A 21,694-nucleotide genomic window follows, 5' to 3' on the forward strand; every position below is an offset into this window, starting at 1 on the left:
TAACAAACTCTGTGGAGCTGGCCATGAATGCAAGTAGTTGAAGAGAGCAAGATAAGACCATGGTGAGTGATAGGGGTAAGAAATAAAGGTATCTGGTGTTGGATGGATTCCATACACCACAGGCTTGCTCTGTAAAATGAATGATTAATATGTGTCTGATGCTTTATGTATATGTAAGTTCTTTTATATAAAAAAAAAAGATTGTACCAGCCTTGGGGTTTGAAATTAGGACCTGGGTGTTATCCTTGAGCTTCTTGTGCTCAAGGCTAGCACTCTAGCTCTTTTGTAGTTTATTGGAGATAAATGTCTCACAGAGTTTTCTTGTCTGGGCTGGCTTCAAAGCCCAATCCTCAGATCTCAGCCTCCTGACTAGCTAGAATTACATGCATGAACTATCAGCACCTGGCATGTCAGTACTTTTTTGCTTAAGAAAGTACAAGTAATCTGCCTAGAGACTGTAAAGTTAGTAAATAGTAGAAAAGACATTCTAATTCATGTGCTTCCATCCAAAGTCAGTGCTTTTCTCTTAAGCCATCGCTTCTTCCCCAGGAAAAGACAAGCTGCCATCAAACATATGGAAAATTGGGTTAGCTTAACTGAGTAATGGGTGATTTCGAGGAAAAAACACATGAAATGAGACAGAAGAGCCAAGAAAAAATGAAATAATTTACTACATAGTTCTCAACTCATGTTAAAGAGGTCTGAAGTCATTGTGAATGAAAAACCATGCACAAAAGAAACAATAAGCAGAAATCAAAGCTTGGTGATTTCTAAAGATTATATTCAGAATCTTTTTCCATATTCTGAAAATTACGGCTTTTATTGCATGTCTTCTCTTCATGAAAATACAGAAAATTTATATAAATATCTCTAAAGGAAAGGTCACTGACCATTCAAAGAGTTTTGTGGACTAGTAGAGTTGATTATCAAGAAGAATTCAAGATCTACCACCACTCCAACATATTTGACCTATTGCGTGCTTCACAGTCTCTACATTCTCTCTACTTCAGTTAACTCTTCAGGGTCTCTCTTTCTCTCTCACACACACACATACACACACACACCACACACACGCATACAAATTGCACTGGAAATATATATTATGTGTAGAAAATGGACTTGAGTTCCCCAAAGATCCTTCATGCTGTTCTTTCACTATCACTTGGTGGCCCAGCATATACACTTGGAAGTAAAAATGGCGCCAAAGGACACTGACCTCCTTCAGTCTCTTTAGCTTATCATTGAAGCCTAGTCTTCCTTTTCCATACTTATACTTCCATGTCTCAACCATGTATTTGAAGGATAGTACCCTCTGAGGTAGCAAGTAGACCCGCCCTAAGCCAGTGAATTAAAAGATATCTTGTCACATGTGTGCAAATGCCAACAGGCATTTGAGATGTGTCTAGAACCCAGGAGAGTTGCTTCTCCATGCCTCCACATCTTTTCACAGCATCTCAGAGCTTCCATTCTTCAGGAATATTCCTCCTCTTGTTCAGCTCATAAACCTCAGGCAAAATGGAGCACTATAGACCTACTGGATCTTGTGGTCTCAATGTCTTCATGGTTCATATTCTTCTCACTGGACCTCAACCAGGTTCAAGAAGACATTCAAGACACTATTACCAGTGCGTACAACAAGGAATCATAATGGAGACAATCCTAAAGTGCTTTCCTTAGAGCTTATATAAGCCAAAATATGTCTTAGATTCCTCAAAATTGACCAGAGAGAGTTCAGATACATTGACATATAAATGGTCAGCAGTGGTGAGACTGAACACTGCCCCCAGGTAGCTGCTTCGGGCCCACATCTGGCCAGTGGTGCAGTAGTTCATCATCTTTCCCTCCATCAGTACTAGATCCTGGAGGTAGTTAGAGTTCCTTGTGTAGACCTTGTGGCTCAGGGGCTGATTATTACAGGATTGGCCCCGGAAGTATACTTTGGAATATACAAAGTATAGCCCAGTGTCATTGATTGCAAGGCTGCCCTTCATATACTTCACTCCAGAAACCAAGGAAAGTCCATAGGTGTCTTCCCATTCCAGGGGAATGGATTTTGAGTTGGGTTTGCCTAAAATAAACCAGAGAGAATGCTCACCAGGAATGCTTAAGTATTTAACAACCTAAGCATCCAAGACAATGTTATAGACTTCAATTAACAAATGTTCTATCCAGAATAACATTAGGTGGTAAAGTACTGTTTGAAAGCTTGGAACTTTCTCTATCACTGAGTTCAGTATTTTTGTCAAATTGCCTGTATCAATTTTATCATCTTCACAATTGAAATAATAATATCTACCTCAAGTAAATCATAATGAAAAATAACCTGTCATTTCACCTCTCTGGAACAAGGTTTAATGATGTTCAGAACCAGTACTCAAATTACTAGGTTTTGAGATCCCTTTATAAAGGGAAAAAGGAAATCCAAGGACTTGATGATGTGTAAAAAGTTGACTCTTCCCTGCATGGCATAGAGAAATCATATTCATTACTTAGTGTCACTTTGTGTTCTAAATCTTTTTTACAATGAATCAAAAATTCATAGGCACCAATTTAAAGAGACTCGTAAAAATATTCAAAGTATAGCATTAATTCTGTATCTGTTGCTTGTCCTTTGGAAGTGATTATGTGTTATGACAATAGGCAGTTCAGCTGCCAAATTATTTTTAAATGATCTAAAAGAAGAGTGCTATATAAAAATCTGTCTTAAAAACTGTCAGAGCTTTTCTTTTCTTCTATTTCTTTTTCCTTTGGGAGAACATTCTAGTTAGTAAGTTTATTACATTTCAAAGTGTGCTTGGCACCTGCCTTAAATAATACAAACATATTGTGCACGTCTTTAAATTATTTTAACAGGCAGAAAAGAAATACCTTGTAAGCTAAAATTGAAATTTTTTTAAAACAATTACCTAGGCTTTCCTGTAAAGCTTATAAAATGAGTTGAACACAATTAGGAAAAACAGACAAAAAAAAAAAAAACCAAAACCCTGCATTGGTAATATTTTATTGAAATGAAACTGTATTTTGGTCTTTCTTCCAAGAGCTGAGATTTTTGTCCATATGAGCGATAATCACAATATCTATGTAATTTTGCATTGTATTAATGTACATCTTATTCTCTTTAAATTGCACCATTATTCCTAATTCCTAATACCATGACAATACTTGATGGAAATTTTTAAATAAACACCTTTTTTGGTTTTTTGTTTTGTTTTGTTTTGTTTTTTTGCTAAATAAACTACAACTTTGTCAGAAAAAAAAAAGAAAGCTGGAAGGGATCTCACAGGTCATTTGTTTCAGCCTCCCACAGGAATGAATCTTTGGCTCTTCAACTTGAAAGAAAATACACATTCCTTTCTTCCCCATAGCTTGATATGCAGAACTTAAAGAATTATCTCCATTACTGAAATTGTTGCTATGGACCTCTTTTGATCTACTAGAGTTCAAAGTCCTTAGAGGCAGGAGCCATGTATTATACATCCTTATGTCCCCAAAGCTGCTCAATTAATGTCTATTGACAAACTAGATTCTTCCTTTTCTTCCTTCCTGCCTCCCTTTCCTTCTTCCTTTCTTTCTTTTTCCTTTCCTTCTTTCCTTCCATCCTTTCCTCCCTCCCTTCCTCTTTCTCTCTCTCTCTCTCCTTTTTGGAAGTAGTAGAGATTGAATTCAAGGTCAGTATGTAAACAATAACAAGTTCTGCTTTTAGTTGATTTTTCAGATAGGGTATCATGATTCTGCCTAGGATAGCTGTGAACCACAAATATCCTCCCTTCATCTCCTGAGTAGCTGTGATTACAGGCATTGCCACAGACCAGGCTCGACTGGATATTTCTATAGTATCTGCCTAGGTCATTATTATAGCAACAGTAACAGTGATATGCCACTTTTTGTAATATTTCTCTACTTGTCAGGTTTTTATGGTTCACAATAAGAGTACCCATACTCCATGGTGCCCACACCATTTCTCTTCACAATCACAGGCTGAAAGACCACAAGAGCCAGAACTGCATGTCCCCTCTACATCATTTTATCATTTACCTTCTCCATTTTCCTCTTGGCCCTGTATTACAAGTCTCCTAAGGGTCTTTGTAATGATAAAAGAGTGAGCTCCGTGTGGAGAGGGGGCCTGTCAGCCATGGCTCCATAGCTCCACTTCAGCACTTGCCCAGAAGAGGGGCATGAGATCCACTTGACTAGCACATCTCAGTGTTCTTGGGTTCTGAAGACTGTCATTAGAAAGTAACACCTTCCCAGCACCCATGATGGCAAGAAACCAAGCAGCTCTTCCACCTTTTGCACAGGTTTTCCCGATTACCACCCATACCTTCTAGACACAGACCTGTTAAATGGGCAGCTTTCCTCGGTTCCTTATTTTCAGAGGGTGGGCTGGGGTGGCCTGTATCATAGGGAGAAAGAACACGTGGAAACATGAGATGTCAACTAAACTTACCCTTTACATGAAGGTTTTTAAATGCGTAAGCAACAACATCCTAATCTACACTTGAACTCTAAGAGTCAGAGCCATCTGTATTTCAGAAGCAGAGAATTAAAAAAAAATACATCAAAGTGAAATCGATAGTTGTATATGTTATCATGTTATATAAAAAAGTCCCAATACAAGCACTAATACCTAAAAAGATGTCATATCCATTACTGTCTTCTGAACTTGCCATGTCCCTTTGAGGTAGGAATTATTCCCACCTTTCGGTTGGCAAGGTGAGCGTGGAAGTTGGGTGAGTAATGGCAGAGATGGGCAGATATTCCCATCTCCCAACTCTACACCCAGGCTGGCTCTGTCCACTCTGGTTCTGGTACCTCAGGACCCTGCAAGGCAGCACCTAAAGATGACTCTGAATTCACCTCATTACCACCATGTCTTTTCCTAGTGATGACCTACAATTGTCCCCCAAGTTAATTATCCTTAGCTTCACATAATCACCTCATATTGCTGAGACCTGAAACAGCCTTAATGGTACCTCACTGAACATGCAAATTGACCCCATCATGTGACCTCAGCTTATTTTCTCTACTCTAATTACATTGTACACTCGTATACACTATGAGTCCTAACCTGAATAGACCCCTTCTCCCTTGCCTCTGGGCCTTTGCTCATGGTAGGCCTTTTGCCTGGGAAGAAATCTTTCACAGACAGATCTCTGTGTCAAGCTTCAGTCAATAAGGACCAGCTAAAATTATTTCATTCTTAAGTCTAATATTATCTTTCTTCTAAACCTTACATTCCTCTGTCATCACCCATTATGTAACTCCTGACTCCCTTTTGGTATGGCAACTGTAAAAATTGTCATGTTCCTGCTCTCCTAAATAAATGGCATGTTCCTTACCATGTTTAGAATTCACCAGAGTATTTAGCCCTATGTTGGGCACAGAGCATGCCTTCAGTAAAGGCTTGTCAAATGAAATAGAAAGAGCAAATACTGTCAGGGTTTTTCCACCTTCAAAATAGGCACTATTTCTCTGACTTCAAATATTTCATCCAAGGTAGAAAACTTACAACTTATCTCATGAATTCAACTAGAATGAGTCCCAGGAAGGTGCTTGTCCATCTTAGGAATGTGGTGGGTCTTTCAAACTCACATCAGGTCTAAAAGTTGTCTGATCTTCTGAGAACATTACCCAAGCAGAGCAATATTGGATTCTTGAGCTACAGAACCTAGCATCTGTTCACTAGCATGGCCTCTGGCAAGCATAAGCTTTCTTCTGAACAGGAATAGTAAAACTGATTCTTTTCTACCTTCCTACACTACAAACCACTGGTTGCTGATCAGTCTTCAGCCACATACAAGCAGGAAATGGAACTGAGAGCCACACGATGCCTATCTTTATATCCTATGCTGAGCCTAGTATAATGATATTCTGATAAAAGATACCATTATAAATACCTGCAAGATATATGCCAGAAATGTATTCTAGACTTTGGTTTCCTGACTCAACATTATTCCCAATGTGGAGTGTTTCTCTCTCCACTTTACAACACACACAAACTTTTCATTTGCAGAAACTCTCATCCCTCTGGTGTCAGCATAATCCCCCCTTGGAGGAGAATTTCTGGACTACTCCATTTTGCCTCCCCCATTAGTATAATTTGAAATTATGTTGGCTTGCTTTAGTTTGGCTTCTCCACTACTCTAAATGGTTCCTGAGAAAAGGCCTCCTTGTCTTTTTGTCAATTCCCAACACCCAGCCTGACTTATGGAATGTTCTCTAAGAACAGTTAGAGATGAATGAAATATTTAGTTAACTATTTGTGGAAAAAATAGGAAATGAACAAAGTAAATCGCCTGTAACAGTGTTTCCAAGAGAAAGTCACTGTGTAAACCCTTTTGGTTCAGGATAAATATATACACACAGCCTTTCAGTAGTCAATACTGGGCTTGTGACATGTCTTTTTATCTAACAATATAGAGAACATAGTCCTCATGGCATCAAGTGTCCTGCTGTATGAGTTTTAGTTGCTGAAAATTGTTTTTTGTCTTAATTTACTGTCACATGTTAAGAGATCTCCTGTTCTCATACTTTGTGAATTTTTATTATGAGGACTGATGGAAATACTTATATTTAATCTTTCACCATGTCTCTGCTCCTTTTACAAAGACAAATGTATAGAAACCAACCGTTTCAAGCCTTTGATACATGCTTGCTTTTTTTTTTTTTTAGTGGCTTATATTAGTAGTTTGGGGGTGGACTTCATTGTTGTATCTCCATGAACATTTATACTGTATACCAGCCATTACACCTTCTCTATCATACTCCCTACACCCTTCCAAGAATTATATTCATAAATTGACATATTGAATTGAAACCTCTTTGTGCTATTACTTAAAAATAACCCTTAATTTAAAAAAATTAATAAGTGAAGCCAGTGGGTGACTGGTGGCTCATGCCTGAAATCCTACCTACTCAGGAATCTGAGATCTAAGGATCACCGCTTGAAGCCAGCCCGAGCAGAAAAATCCATGAGACTCTTTTATCTCCACTAAACTACAAAAAAGAAAAAGAAAGAAGAAAGCCAGAAGTAGAGCTGTGGCTCAATGGTAGAGCACTAGCCTTGAGCACAAAAAACTCAGGGACAGCACCCCGGCCCAGCAATCAAGCTCCAGAACTGGGAAAGAAATAAGTGATCAAATAAACAGTGTGGAAAAAAGAAGGAAAACATCAAATAGCATCCCCTCATATGTATTTTCAAACTGGTCTTTAAAAAAGTTATAACAATTTTCACACGGTTTAAGCAGGACTTTTTCTCTGACATCTTTGGCAATCTTTTTAAAAAAAAAATTTTGCCTTTTCTTTGTAAATCTGATTGGTGAAAAACAGGTAGCTTCTCTCATCTTTTCTTTTGTAACTTTGTGAGTTTGGGATGTTACTAGCTTGATTTGGGCAGGATAACGCATCAGACTCAGGTCCGTGTAGGGGGATGCAGAGAACAGAATTGTTGGGTGGCAGAGGAAGGCCTGACATTCCTTTATCACCAGAGTTACTCCTCGGAGTGGGTAAAGGATGAGTAACTAGGTACTTGCTTCACCAACCACTATTTTCCAGAGACTTCCTTTTCTGAAAAAAATATTTCCTGTGCTCATCTGGTCTATCTGGCCGGGAGCCAGCACGAGGGAACAGAGCACCCCAATGATGCCTCTTGTAAGATGTTATATTCCTAAACAGGAGCTGACCTGGGAGCCTGCAGCAGGCACATCCTGAGTTTGGAACTAGCTCTACTTGATGGATGGCCAGGGATGCCTATGGCCTCCTAAGGCCTTGCAAGTTTACAAGCAAAAGATCTACCTGTTTCCTCAGCAGATGGATCTTACATTTCTCTTTGTGTAGCCATGACAGAGAAGCAGGAAGTACTCTATCTCAAGAGGTACCAGTCTGTGTGTGGGAAAGCCCCACAGGTGACAAAGCACCACGGAACTCTATTCTAGCCCCACTTGAGCTACCACGTCTTGGGCCTATCACTAAATTTGTCTCATCTTTTTCTTCTCTTCTGAAAAATGAGATGGTTAGATCAGAAATACCTTAAGCGCCCAACTCATCTGAGCTTAAAACCAATGAAGAATATACTAAAATATATATGTCCACAGCTTCTAAGATAACTCTGAAGTTCTCTGAAGCCAGTATCCACATTTTTGTCTTCATCTTAGCCTAGGTCTTCTTTATCATCAAAGAAAGCCTGAGCCTTCCACAAGTGAAGCTGGGCAGGGCACTAAATAACAGTGAAGGGTTCTCCCAGCCTCTCTCTGATAGCAAAAGTCTTATACTAATGTGGGCAACTGGTTGCTTGATTTAAAAAAAAAAACAAACAACAAACCAGTTATAGCATATAGAATGTTTCTAAATAAAAGTGAATTGTTGGTTTCAAAATGGAGGAGCATTTCTCAGAAACATTTGTATCCCTACCCCACTTTCTCGCCTTAGGAGTTACAGCAACCACCATGTGTTCCAGAACTCAGATTCCCAAGAAAAGACCAGACTGGAGTTAAGTGGCCAAAGTCCAGGGTATATGTATGACTCTCACCAAAGCCCAATAAGAATTCCTTTGAATTTATGTGCAGTGCTCAGCAACACCAATTTCAAGCAATTGAATTCACTTAAACGTTAAAGAAGTTTCAGGAAATTAGTTAAGCAGTGATCAGAATTAGCCAGGATCCTCTCAGAGTAATCATAAGCCCAACTATGGGACAGAATTCAAAATATGCCACCAACTTTGTTCAGTGTTGAGGATTATCTTCTGGAACTCAATTGTATATGCATAAAAGGACTCACCCATTTGCTTCTCCAAAGATGATTCTGTATGCCTTTGGCTGACAGACTACCGAAAGAGAAGATGTTGTGTTACAAATTGAAAGGTACTTACACAAAGGAAGCAGAAATATCAAATAACAACCCCGGGCATTCAAATATGCCAAAAGTCTTGCCTGCTTTGACTTCAGCCAAGCAAGCCTTCCTCACTGAGCCTCAGTACTGTGATTGGAGCAGCACCAATACTTTTACATCTTTTCAAGGAGATTGAATTTGATCACTTGAGCAAATTTACTGCTAAGCAAGACTCAAAATGGTTTTTCTTCCTGACTCACTAGAGAGAAGGCAGTCACTAGCTGAACAGACTCACTTGACAACTGAAAAAGGAAGAGATGTTTCCTTTTGGTTCTTGACAAGACAGAAAACATATCACTACTCATGGCTCTTTCTCTACCTATAAAACAGTGTGACCAGAACAAACCATTTCTAATGTAATAACGGGGGGAAAGGTTTGCAAAGGTCTTGGCAAGCCAGGCAGTGGTCCCAATAGTAGTGCCCAACCTCCACTGCAGAAAAGCCATCTGATACCACAGATTCCCAGGCACAGTGACCCACGTGCCAAGCTTACCTCACGCAGTTCTGCCAGCTCCTTCTGTAGATAGAAGAGCTGATACATCCCCATCCCCAATCCAACCAGGGCCACGAGAACCATGAAAAACATCATCAGGAGCCATAAGCCTGAGTTGTGTTCCCTCCTCTTCTTTAGGGGTGGTGGTGGCAGTGGAGGCAGTGGGGGCAGCCGTGGTAATGGTGGAGGCAGTAGTGGTGGCGGTGGTGGTGGTGGTGGCCTCCTTTGACCAGTCCTTGCAGGCATAGAAGATGGACATGGGAAAATGGACTCTGGAGGAGCCCAGGGAGAGCTCGTACTGCTGTCCACCCAGTAGATTTGTGGGTATGGGTAATTCAAGGGCTGCTGCATGGCTTCCAGGGACAGCCTCAGTACAGCCGTTTCCCTTCTTTGCAATGGTGTGGAGGCCAAAGTGTCACGGATGGGACTCTTGTTGCTGACTGCTGGAGAGAAGGGAAGCCGACTTTCTCTTTATAGAGTTTCCATACCTAAGGGAAACACCACCTTCTCTGCGTTTCTCTTTCTGCTTCTTGAGAGAGAGCTACCCCACCCCTTCTGCCTCTGAAGCTGAGAAGCCTCAAGAAGTCGAGAGCAAACCCCATGAGGTTTCCACCCACAAATTTCTGATGAAAGCCTTCAAAGCTCCAATTTCTGTGGCTGTGCAAACTGCAAAGGCTGGTAGGTTAGCCTACCCTCCCTGTGCTCCACAGAGCAGGGCAACCCTGGGGCCACCAGCCGCTGTCTGCCTACAAGTACAGGGCCCAAGGGTGCATGCAAGGACTGAAAACATGGCGTCACAACCACTTTCAGATCTTCACTTCTGTGTGAGGAAATTATCCCCACTGTCCTGTTCATACACCTATACCATGTCCATCTTTTCATCAGGTTTCTTATCTCTTCTATACTGATTTGTTGGAGACCCTTGTACTTCGTATAAATCCATAAGCTGCTCTCAGACACTGTAAATATCTTTTGTACCACGTTGTGTTTCATATCGAGGCTTCAATTTCCCTGGAGTTCTCTGTTATGTTTCTGATTTGAGACACAAGCCCATCTTTCTTTTTTCATGTTTTTGTCAGTCAACTTTGTGTCCCTATGACAAAATACCTGAGAGAAACCCATTTAAAAGTAGGAAAGGTGGCCTTTGGCTTATGGATTCAGAAGTTTCATTTCGGTGAATTTGCTCAGCCCTCTCCTATTATTTCAGGCCTGTGTTGAGACAGAACATCATGGCAGGGAATATGGAGTGAGCAAAGCTGCTCACCCCTTGGTGGTTAACAAGAGCACTCCCTTGCTTTTATAACAAAGCCTCATTCCACTGGCCCTTTAAATGATGAATCCATGGGGCTGGGAATATAGCCTAGTGGTAAAGTGCTGGCCTCGTAAATGATGAATTCATAAATGGATAAACCATTCATAGGGACACAGCGCCCTAATGATCTAATAACAGACCCAGTCTCCATCCTTGACACTGGGGACCAAACCTTCAAAACATGAGCTTTTGAAGGCATAAAACAATCAACTATGTATGAAACAATTTTGCCAATATAATCCCTCCCCCCTGTGATATATTTGTCATATTTGAAGTTTATTTTAGTTGCATAGATCTGTTTGTTTATTCTGGTAACAGGACCTCATAGTTCTCTTTGTAGTTGTCTTGAACATCTTAAGAGTTTGGCAAAAATAAACTCCCCTATCCTTTGCTCTTCTTTTTTTAATTGAAAGCTATTTAGGTTAATTTAATATTTCATATAAGTGTATATTAAAAATATTTATCATATTCATAAAATGTTCTACTGGACTGTAATTATAACAATGTAGGGGAGGTGCCATCTTTGTTGTCATCCTTAGCAGTAATAAGTATAATGATACCACAGAAATGAGCTTATTATCTTTTTGAATGAGTAAGTGGATTCAGGGGGGAAATAACCCCAGTAATGGACAGAACCAGGATTTATTCACACCCAGTGCATCATTATGTCTCATTTATGACCTTTCTCTATCCAACTCCCCAAGACCTGGTTGGCTGAAGAAAACTTGCAAGACACTGAAGGCTGTTTATCGTGCTTTGGGTGCATTTTGGCAGATAGATGCCCACAACTTGCTTCCATCTTCAAGTTGGGTAAGTTCAGTCTCCAAGAGAAAGGGAGCCACATATTTTTCTACTGTGAAAGGACAAGTTGGAGGCACACTCTTGTCCCTCACTCTTGTCCCTCATCATGCCCCGTTGAAGGAGATAGTGAGGTCAGCATTCTTCAACCCTAACACCTCCCACAACAGTATACTGCTGTCTTACAACTACTAGTCTTTCCTAATGCTGCTTAGGGGCTGGCCATGAAAACAAAGCCACTCTAAATGTATACAGCAAGAGGTTTACTCTAGGCAAGCAAAGGTCATGAAGGCTATTTTTTGGAAACTTTAATTGGGAATTCCAGGTACTAAGAGCAATCAAATTGGTAACTCTGAGAAGGATATTCAAGACTACAGAAAAGCTCCAGAGTGCCCTCTCCTGTCTTCCACATGCCTTTCAGTAACTGCTCAGAAGAACAATGGCCTCTCATTCTCTTCCATCCTCTCAAACTCAAGTAGTTGTTTCTTCATGGTGGAATGCAATTGGGGAACTATATATGGGAGGGTAGAAATTAATGACAATTTCCAAGCTTTATGCTCCTGGGGACAAGAAGAAGGGGAGGAGGACAAGATGGTACTGAGTCTTAACAAATTATATATTTGTCTATTTTTCTCTGCCACCATGGGATTAAAAACTCAAGTATTCAGACTGATGAAAGCAGCAGGGTCCCAGGCCAGAAGCAGGACTTCAGGTTGAGAATTAAGCCTCACTCAGTGGGGGCTGTGTTTCTCTTCTCCTGATACTACTCTATAGCTCTTGTTGGCCCAGTGGTGACTTTATCAAAGCAGCACAACAGCATTGCACATCCCCCACCTTTCACTGAGGTGTGCCATGTTACTCTTTCAGTTGCCACTAGTGGAAATGTAAATCAGATCATATGACTGCATCATTTTAACTGTGGCTTCTTCCCACTGGCTTTTGAATACAACTTGAACTTTTACCAGGACTTCTAAGATTCTGTAGTGTGTATGCTCCTACCTTTCTGCTTTACTTCTTTTGCCCTCTCTCTCTCTCTCTCTCTCTCATCACTCTGTGTTCATAATGGCCCAGAGATCAGCAAATGTAGTGTATTCTACTCCAGGACTTTTCTTTGTTTGACATACCACTTCCTGGAGAGGCCTTCACCAGTCAGCCTATCTGACTGAAATAATCATTAGTATTCTCACTCATGGCAGTGTGAGGTTTTTTCCCTTTTCTCTGTTGGTATCTATCATGATGTCTCATTATATACACACATGGGCACAAACACACATGCATTTTCTAGTACCTGTCTTCTGCACTCTACTGTAAACTTCATAAATACAAGGATGATGGATACTCTTTTAAGAACAGTGGTTAGCAAGTAATATGTTCTCAACAAATAATTATTAAAAACAGGGGCTGGGGATATAGCCTAGTGGCAAGAGTGCCTGCCTCGGATACACGAGGCCCTAGGTTCGATTCCCCAGCACCACATATACAGAAAACGGCCAGAAGCGGCGCTGTGGCTCAAGTGGCAGAGTGCTAGCCTTGAGCGGGAAGAAGCCAGGGACAGTGCTCAGGCCCTGAGTCCAAGGCCCAGGACTGGCAAAAAAATAAATAAAAAAAATTATTAAAAACATTCTTTATCTATCTTTCAAATAATAGTTTTACACCACTCATTCATATCTCAATTTGTCCAGGTTTAGCTCTTACACTCTTAGGAGGGGGAAAAAAAAAAAACAGAAGATATTTACGAGTAACTATGTATTCTTACTGTCAAGACTTCCAAATGGCTCCCAAGACAACCTCTCATGTTCAAACCTCCAAATGACCTTGCCATCCCAAATGCAACCCAAGAAGCCAGAGTCCCTCTGTCTTCCTCCTTCTGATCATAGGGTTTAGTACCATTTGGAACATTTGCTATTCTCTCAAAGAGAATCCCCAAGCTCTTCGGCAGGTTATCCTGCTGACCCAGCCTGCTGGGATATAGAATGCAGTGGCTCCGCAGATTGGCCAGCTTCCATTCCCAGCCCTCAGAGGAAATCGTACACATGTGCACAGCTGGAAACTGTAGATCTTCCATTGCTTACTAAACCCTACGTCTCAAAAAGAATTGCTAACTGTGAGTTCTGAATTTAGAATAATGTCTGGCATTGGAAGCGATCAATACTTGTTACTTCAATGAATACACATGAGGAAATCGGCAATTGAATGAGTTAAGTGACTTGTTTAAGGCTGCATCACTTGTTGACCTGGGAGCTAACATTCTAACCCAAAGAGGGCCCAAAATGAGAGTGATGATGAAACTGCTCAAGCCCTGCCATAAGCAGAGTCCTAAGTGTTGGGGTCCTAAGGGTCCAGGGTGTACAGGGTGGTGGGGAGTTAGAACAGGGTCTGAGGCAAACCCCAAACAACATCTATTAAGACTAGAGGTGCTTGGGTCTTGTGGGCTCTTTTATGAGGCCCCTTTTGATGTCTGAACCTCTTCGTTGCAAAAACACATCGTGGTGGGTTTGTGGGAAAGCAGGTACACCAAAGGCTGACTTAAATGTCAAAGTCGTTGCTTTTGTCACCCACTGATTCCTTTGAGTGTCAGGCAGGGGTTGTCAGGGCAGGACCTGGATGCCTCCAGAGCTTTCCAATCTTGTTGGGAGGGAGGGTGCTCTCACCAGTCACTTTCAAGCATACCCTGGGAGTCTGGGCTGTGATTTGCTGATGGTCTTGGACCTTGGGATAGAAGGGTAGTCAGCCCAGGGAGCGAAGAGCCATACCTCTTTGGTTAGTTTGTTATTTTACAAATAAGATGCCTCCCCTGAGCCTTGTTTGCAATGTAGCTACAATGCTGCTGCCTTAGTCTGCTCACACTGCTATAACACACAATGATACAAATGAATCCTCTGGAAGTTTTGGAGGCTCGAAGTCCAAGATCAGATGGTCTACTTAGCTAGGTTCTGGTAAGGACTCAATTACTCCTTTGCAGATGTCTGCCCTTTGACTCTATGCTCTCCTGCCGTCCCCCATTCTCTCTTTCGTCTTCCTCTTTCCTTCTCTTTCTCCCTGTCTTTCTCCCTCCCTCACTTTTTATTCCTCTCTCCCTCTCTTTGTCCATCCTATTCCTGAAATTCAAGCACCTTAATAAAGATTATCTCTTGCTAATTTTGGAATTTGTAATTGCTAGCCCAGAGGCTGGTAAACAGGAAGTGCTCAATAAGAACTGAGGAGGCCACCAACCCACTGAGTTCCCTGAGTTCAGTTCTCTGAAAGATGCCCTGTCACCCTCCCCAGGCACCTCTTCCGGCTATATTCTGTCATTCTGAGTCTGCTTTTGTCAGCTACAGACACCCACCCCTATTTGACACTGACCTTTTCTTCTTGTCATCCACATCTAGTCCATCCTCCCCTAATGGGACTTGGGTTTAACATACACTGAGATTGATGGCTGCATCCATTCCAGGACAGTGATAGACAGCTCAGTGAGTCTGATGCTTCCTCACAGTGAACTAACCCTTAAATACCAGCAATTCACCAATGCATTTCCTAATACGCATCTTATCTCTCACCTATCAATGTCAAGACAGATAGACCTCATAGCCGTAGGCCAATGACACTCCTCTGATGCCCATGCTCTAAAGGAAGTGGAGGGTGTTTCAGCCAAGAGATCACTGTGCTGGGATTCTCTTTACCACCCATCACAGCTCTGCACCATCCTTATTTGTGCAATGCATGCACTTCTCTCAGGGCCAAGTCCTGACATGCATAAGTGTGCAGTGTGTCTTGGACTGCCAAGACTCCCTCCCATTCTCCCTGTGCCCAGGATAACCAGCACCACCCATGGCAGCATGATGGAAGGACAGAGGAAAAGATAAAAAACACAAAGACCCAGTTTAGTTCCCTAACACTCCCTTGGATCAATTCTTCTTCCAGCTCCAGAGTGAAGCAGAGGCAGTGGGGGATACTGAGGAAGTGGTTGGGGGTGTGTCCGGAGGCAATTCTTGTAACAGGAAGGCAGAAGGTAGGAAGTGTCATGACCTCTCCTCTCCTATACCAGAGTGTCTTTCATTAGTTCACAGGTGTCCATTTCTGTTATCTCTCTGACCTACACATACTCTTTTCCATCTTTGTTCAGCCAAGGCAGTGAGAATCAGAAGTAATCTCAACCTTCAATCATTTGAACAAGCATGAGCTTGCTCACTTATTCACTGTGCATCTGTCATGTACTGCTGGCTCAGGCATCCACCCAGTTGCTGGTCTCAATAGTGTGATGACCCACTATGACATTATCATTTAGTGGAAATCTGTGACAGGACCTTCCCAAACTGTAGAAAGTATCATGGATGGTAGCTTTTCATTTCCAATAATCAACTGTTTCAGAGGACATGGAAAAAGACTGAATATTAAATATAGTAGATTTATGGGGTCTCTGTGTGGCTATTTCTCCTGCCCTGCTTCCTGTACTCTATGCTTTAGGAACTTATGTAATATTGGATCATGGTCACCATCATTTCCCAGCATTGGTTTAAAAAAATATCAATAGTTAGTAGTCTTTGTTGGGTGTGAAGATCCACTCTAAAGCCACCAGCACAACTATGTTCATGGCAGCACAATTTGTCATTGCTAAAATATGGAACCAACCCAGATGCCCCTTAGTAGACAAATGGATCCGGAAAATGTGGTACATATACACAATGGAATTTTATACCTCTATCAGAAAGAATGGTACTGCCCCATTCATAAGGAAATGGAAGGACTTGGAAAAAGTCATACTAAGTGAAATGAGTCAGACTCCCCAAAAACATGAACTCTATGGTCTCCCTCACAGAGAATAATTAGTACATTTCTAGGATAGACATAGCAGAAGATCACAATAGCTATGCCCATATGAATACACAAGATAATGCTAAGCGAAATGAACTCCATGTTGCGGAAATAAGTAGTATATCATTGTTGTAGTTAATTTAAACATGCCTTATGAAACCACACATTTTTTTATTCCTCTTGTATTCCCTTCCTGTGGTTTTACTCCTGCTATTACTGTAACTGATCTTAATACCCCGGATACTGTGTATACGTATATGGGAACGAAGGAAGGGAAAGGGAATACCAAAATTGAGAAAGGACAAAAAGACTAACCATTGCAATAGCAATACTCACAAAACCAATTGGTATTAACCAACTAACTGTACAATTCATTGGGGAGGAGGGATCCAGGGAGGGGAGAGATGGAGGAAAAGTGAAGGAGGAGGTAACAAGTTGGATAAGAAATGTACTTCCCTTACATATGAAACTGTAACCCCTCTGTACATCACTTTGACAATAAAGAAGAAAAAAATCTCCACAATGTCCTGCTGACATCTCATGTTCTGAAGGAGGGTTGGATGTTTTTGTCACTCACATTCCCCTCCTTGAATCAACAGGAAATATTTTTCCTTTTTAAAACAATTTTACTTAATTTTTGTAGTTTGCATGCTTTCCTATCTATGAACATGGTAGAGGAGGGGAGGAGGGATTTTAGTCAGATTACTATGGGTTGGAGTGTCAGCTTAAAATCAAGCTATTTAGAAAGGCCAAGGACTGTGCTTGAGAGTACTGAGTCCTAAACTTCATACTGAAAATGAGAAAGCTGAGCCCCAGGAAACAAGTGAATTGAGTCAGATTCCTCTAGATTGTGAGTGGCAGAGCACAGTCACACCTACAATCTCCCAACACTAGTCCAGGCCTTGCACTCCCCACAGCAGAATCCCCGCCCTGAAGACAAGGCTCAAAACACATGAAAGCTAAAGATGTGGTGTTACTTTATTCCCAAATAATTAGCTTTAAAAACTAATTTTCCTCAGTTGAATAGCAGAGCTTGTTTCTTAGGCTAGGGAAAAAAGTGGCCCTTGGTTTCTTGATGAGTGCTCTCCACAAGGACCTATTCAACCTGTTTTTAAACCAATTACAATATGGGGAGGAGGAGACCCAATTTCAGGAGTCCAACTGAAAGCTGGAAGAATAGAAAGCTTAGATAAGAAATTTTCTATCTCTATTAAAATATTCTTATACTTTTTTTTATTGCCAGGCCTGGGGTTTGAACTCAGAGCCTGGGCATTGTCCCTGAGCTTCGTTTGGTCAAGGCTAGCACACTACCACTTGAGCCACAGCATCACTTCCAGCTTTTTGTTTATATGATACTGAGGAACAGAATCCAGGGTTTGTGCATAGCAGGCAAGCACTCTACCACGAAGCCACATTCCCAGCCCTCTTCTTACACATAAAATCTTTATAGATTTATAGAGTAAATAGTTGTTCATTGCTATCTATATTTGCCCTGCAATCATCACCACATTTAGGGTAACAGCAGTCCAATTGGCTTTGAAAATCACCTGTCCTCTTTTTCTATCCATGTGTTTTGTTTGCAAATAATCCCACCTAGATACCCATCCTACTCCATGCTTGAGCGTACAACTCAACATGGTTCATCAGAAATGTGAATTTACTAGTCCCAGAGACTAAACTATAGATGGCCAAGTGCCCCAAGTCACACCATTACAAAGCTGCTCTGGACCTTCTGTTGGCCCTACTGGGATAGACAGATGTCTTCTTGCACTATTGGCCTTGTTGGTCAACCTGGGCCTGTTTCCCTTGTTCCCTCCATGACATGTCTCTTAGTAGATCTAAGGGGTAGGCAGATAATTCTCATACAACTCATCTGAGGATCTGATTCTCACTGGGAACTTGGGAACTCACTCTCTATCATTCAATAATTGTAGAAGTCATAACAAAGCCTTTCTGTTTTCAGGAGAAGCCTATTTGAATCAGCTTTTGTCATTTGTAACCAAAAGAGACCTAGTACACATCGACAACCAGGACGCAGATGCTTAAAGAAAGGAGTTTCCACTGAAAGGACACTGACAAAACTGTACATTTGGCACAAGTCCTGTCAGTTCCTGAGAAGAAAGGTCAACTCTGCCTAAGTGGGGGTCCTGGCTCAAAGCAAGGTGCTGTAGTGGGGCAGATCAGAGCTCCCAAGCAGAGAGCTCATCCCAGGCTAAAATCTAGCCCTCCACCCAAATATTCCACTGAGCTTCACTGTGAAAATGTCAAACTGCCCTTGATGAGGTTTCACCTCTCTGACTCCCACAATTCTTTCCAGATCCCCAGACTACAACTTTTCATGTAGACATCCCCCCCAAATGCCTGAAGTTGTAACTCATCACCAGCTACTTTCCATATTGCTAAGACCCGAGTTTCCTCTGTTTGTGAAGGACATCCCAGTATCAAATCCTCCCTCCTTGTGTTCAACTCTCATAGGCAGGATGGGGCTCCAGTCCAAGACTTTGATGATTTACTCCAAGTCATCTTCTTTTTTAGGTAGGTGCCTTCATTTCTTGTTTCTTTCCTGGGTGATTCCTTTTTCCTCAACTGGAATTGAGGATGCATGACACAAATTGTAGACTGATGAGAGCCCACAAATTCAAGAAGCCTAGTTGCTCATCCCACCAACTATTCCTGATCACCAGGCACCCATGGTTTATTGTGGGAATACAATGGATTAAAGGTGTTCTCTGTATTCAAGGAATTTGCACAGTACATCATCATGGGGACCCTTAATTGTAGCTCTCATATAATAGCATAGCCATGAGGATTATGAGCAGTGAAGAAGTTACATACTGTTGAAGTTTATACTATGCTGTGTGTTCAGTAAATCTTTGATCTGCCTGGGAATCCTCATTCTGGAATAGGACCAGTGCAGGATACCAGTCACCAGCTGGGGTCAAGAAGATGGTGGGAGGCAAAGAATCTTTTGGTTCTATCATTGATCATTGAACTACTCTGAGAAAAGCTCTCTGCAGCTTCTAAAGGAGATAAAGGGTCCTTGAACTCTGGCTGCCCACCCAGTATTGAAGTGGAAAAGCCCTAATGTAGCTCTAACTACACTGTAAGATTGTGAGAAACCCTAAAAAGCCTCCACATTTGCACTAAAGAGGACAGAAAGCATATTTGGACTGAAGCTGGAGGAATGGACAGAATGGAGACTGGATTGGACAGGGGTTGCATTTGAGAGAGTTTAAAGAATCATATCCATTTAACTTTATGTAAAAAAAAAACAAACCTTTCCCATTCCATTCAAACAATCATAGGCAGCAAATAACCAATTTAAGAGAAATAACAAACGACCTGGTTCTTCATTGCTCAGTTTGCTCAGTTGGCCATTCCTGCCAGCCTGCTTAGTTAATAGTCCCTCTCCTCACCCAGCCCTCTTCTTACAAGGATAGACACAAGTGACACCTCTTGGTGGTCATTTCTTTTCAATCATTCTTCCAGTTCACAAGCTACCTGGGCAGTCACTGTCACCAGAGGTGACTGTTCTCCTTGAGAAGGTCAATCCTCGCTGACTTTGGGGGAAGACTCTCACACAGCTTGAAAGTCAAGGTTTCCAGCGGTGAGACAGTTCAGAGGCTGATCTGCCCACAGCATTCTGTGGTTTGGCTTTAGAGCTCAAGCATTTCCAGTGGTGCTGTGGAACATGTGAGCACTCCACAGAGCAGCAGAAAGATAGCCTCATCTTGTTCCACAGGGCAGCAACACACAGGACGCAGGCCTTCTAGAAAACCAGCTTTCCACGCATCTCAGAAGGCTAGACTAACAAGGAGGCTTTACCCACTGGAAAGTTGGGCAGAGGGAGCCCGACAGAACCACAGCACACAGAAAGGCAGATATTAAGTAGAGATAGAGCTGTGGTGGGAGGAACTTTTATGTTTGATGCCTGCCAATGATAAATATGCATCCTGTTTACATAAGTTGCTGAGTACAAGTGCACCAAGTCCCTGTGTGTAGAAGCAGGGGACAAATGCTTCATGTGTTTATGTGCATAATGAGTGAACATACATCTAGAATGAGATGTCTCACAATCAGATTCCTTTGGGGCCATGAAAATGTAGGGCAATATCACACTCATATGAAGAATTTCCTTCTAAAAATGAAGGACATGCAATTATGTAGGCCAAGTAACTTGGCTTTCCAAATAAGCATGTGTGCTGTTTTATATCCTAGAAACAGGAAAGATTCATCAGAGGAAAGAATCTTTCTTACTACAGAAAGGAAAACAAAACAAAAACAGAGCCCAAGAGAATCTCCCTACTCATAGCTAGCAGCTTCCTCTCTGAAAATATTCACCAACTTATTAGTTAAGGAAATGCAGCAGCTTTCAAACTGCTAGGTAAACTTACAAAAGTCAAAGTAGGAGGTGGTGCCAAGAAAAGGCACAAGTGCCTGGGACGCAAAAAGGTTACCAGTCTGCCCTGCAGGGAACTGAAGGACACACGCACATTGATGGTTGTGATACTCAAGCTAAGTCCCAAGTGATAATTGGCTGAGAGTGGACTGAGCAGCATAAGACAAGACAACAAGGAAAGTTCAGCTGCGTGCCACTCTCAGACTCAGCTTCACTTACAATATTCTTTATGTTATCTAGTGTGATTTGGTATTTTAAATAAATTTTATATCTGATAGCTTTATTTTTTATTTTTAGTTGTACAAAGGAGTTGCCAATCAACAACGCAGTATACGAATATAGTGAACCTCTATCCATGTCATCCCTTTCATCATCCAACATTTTGTACTCATTCGCTTATTGACTCTTCTGAGACAGCAAGGACTTTGTTTTAGTCTATGCTGTATCTCTGGCAACTAGAATGGAAGAGGAATCCAAAGTAAATTTTTTTTTTTCTGGCCAGTCCTGGGGATTGAACTCAGGGCCTGAGCACTGTCCCTGGCTTCTTTTTGTTCAAGGCTAGCACTCTACCACTTGAGCCACAGTGCCACTTCTGGCTTTTTCCATATATGTGGTGATGAGGAATCGAACCCAGAGCTTCATGTATACAAGGCAAGCACTCTTGCCACTAGGCCATATTCCCAGCCCCCAAAGTATTTTTTTTTTGACATAATGGAAACTTGTGGTCAGGTTAAGGTGTTCTCTCCCAGACCATGAACACCTTCCATACTGTGCCAGTGAGTGTGGCTATGACTTTAGGGGTAGGTCTAGAACACTGTTCACCAACTGGCATCCCATAAACTAGACCAATACCATTTTTTCCAAATTCAGATTTTTTTTGCAAAAACGATGTAACTAGATGCTCTTGAAAATTCAGAAGATGTAGAATAAGTCTTGGAAGGCAAAGTCGGCTGGTATTGAATGGCAAGTGACCCTTTAATAAGGCCAGTGCTCTTCAAGTCACCCATCT

The 21,694-nt window shown here is 41.6% G+C and overlaps 1 protein-coding gene across 1 annotated transcript; it reads right to left on the bottom strand.

Moving 5' to 3' along the window:
* Positions 1-834: 834 nt before the first annotated feature.
* Faslg (Fas ligand) lies at positions 835-9,879 on the bottom strand. Its single transcript, XM_048358326.1, has 4 exons — positions 9,380-9,879; positions 8,776-8,821; positions 4,337-4,393; positions 835-2,068 (listed from the first exon to the last, which is right to left on the bottom strand). Exons 1-4 carry the CDS (start codon positions 9,728-9,730, stop codon positions 1,674-1,676), a joined length of 849 nt encoding a protein of 282 aa, XP_048214283.1. The 5' UTR covers positions 9,731-9,879; the 3' UTR covers positions 835-1,673.
* Between the last annotated feature and the right edge of the window lie 11,815 nt (positions 9,880-21,694).

Source organism: Perognathus longimembris, chromosome 11, assembly GCF_023159225.1.
Source record: "Perognathus longimembris pacificus isolate PPM17 chromosome 11, ASM2315922v1, whole genome shotgun sequence".
Taxonomy (NCBI): domain Eukaryota; kingdom Metazoa; phylum Chordata; class Mammalia; order Rodentia; family Heteromyidae; genus Perognathus; species Perognathus longimembris.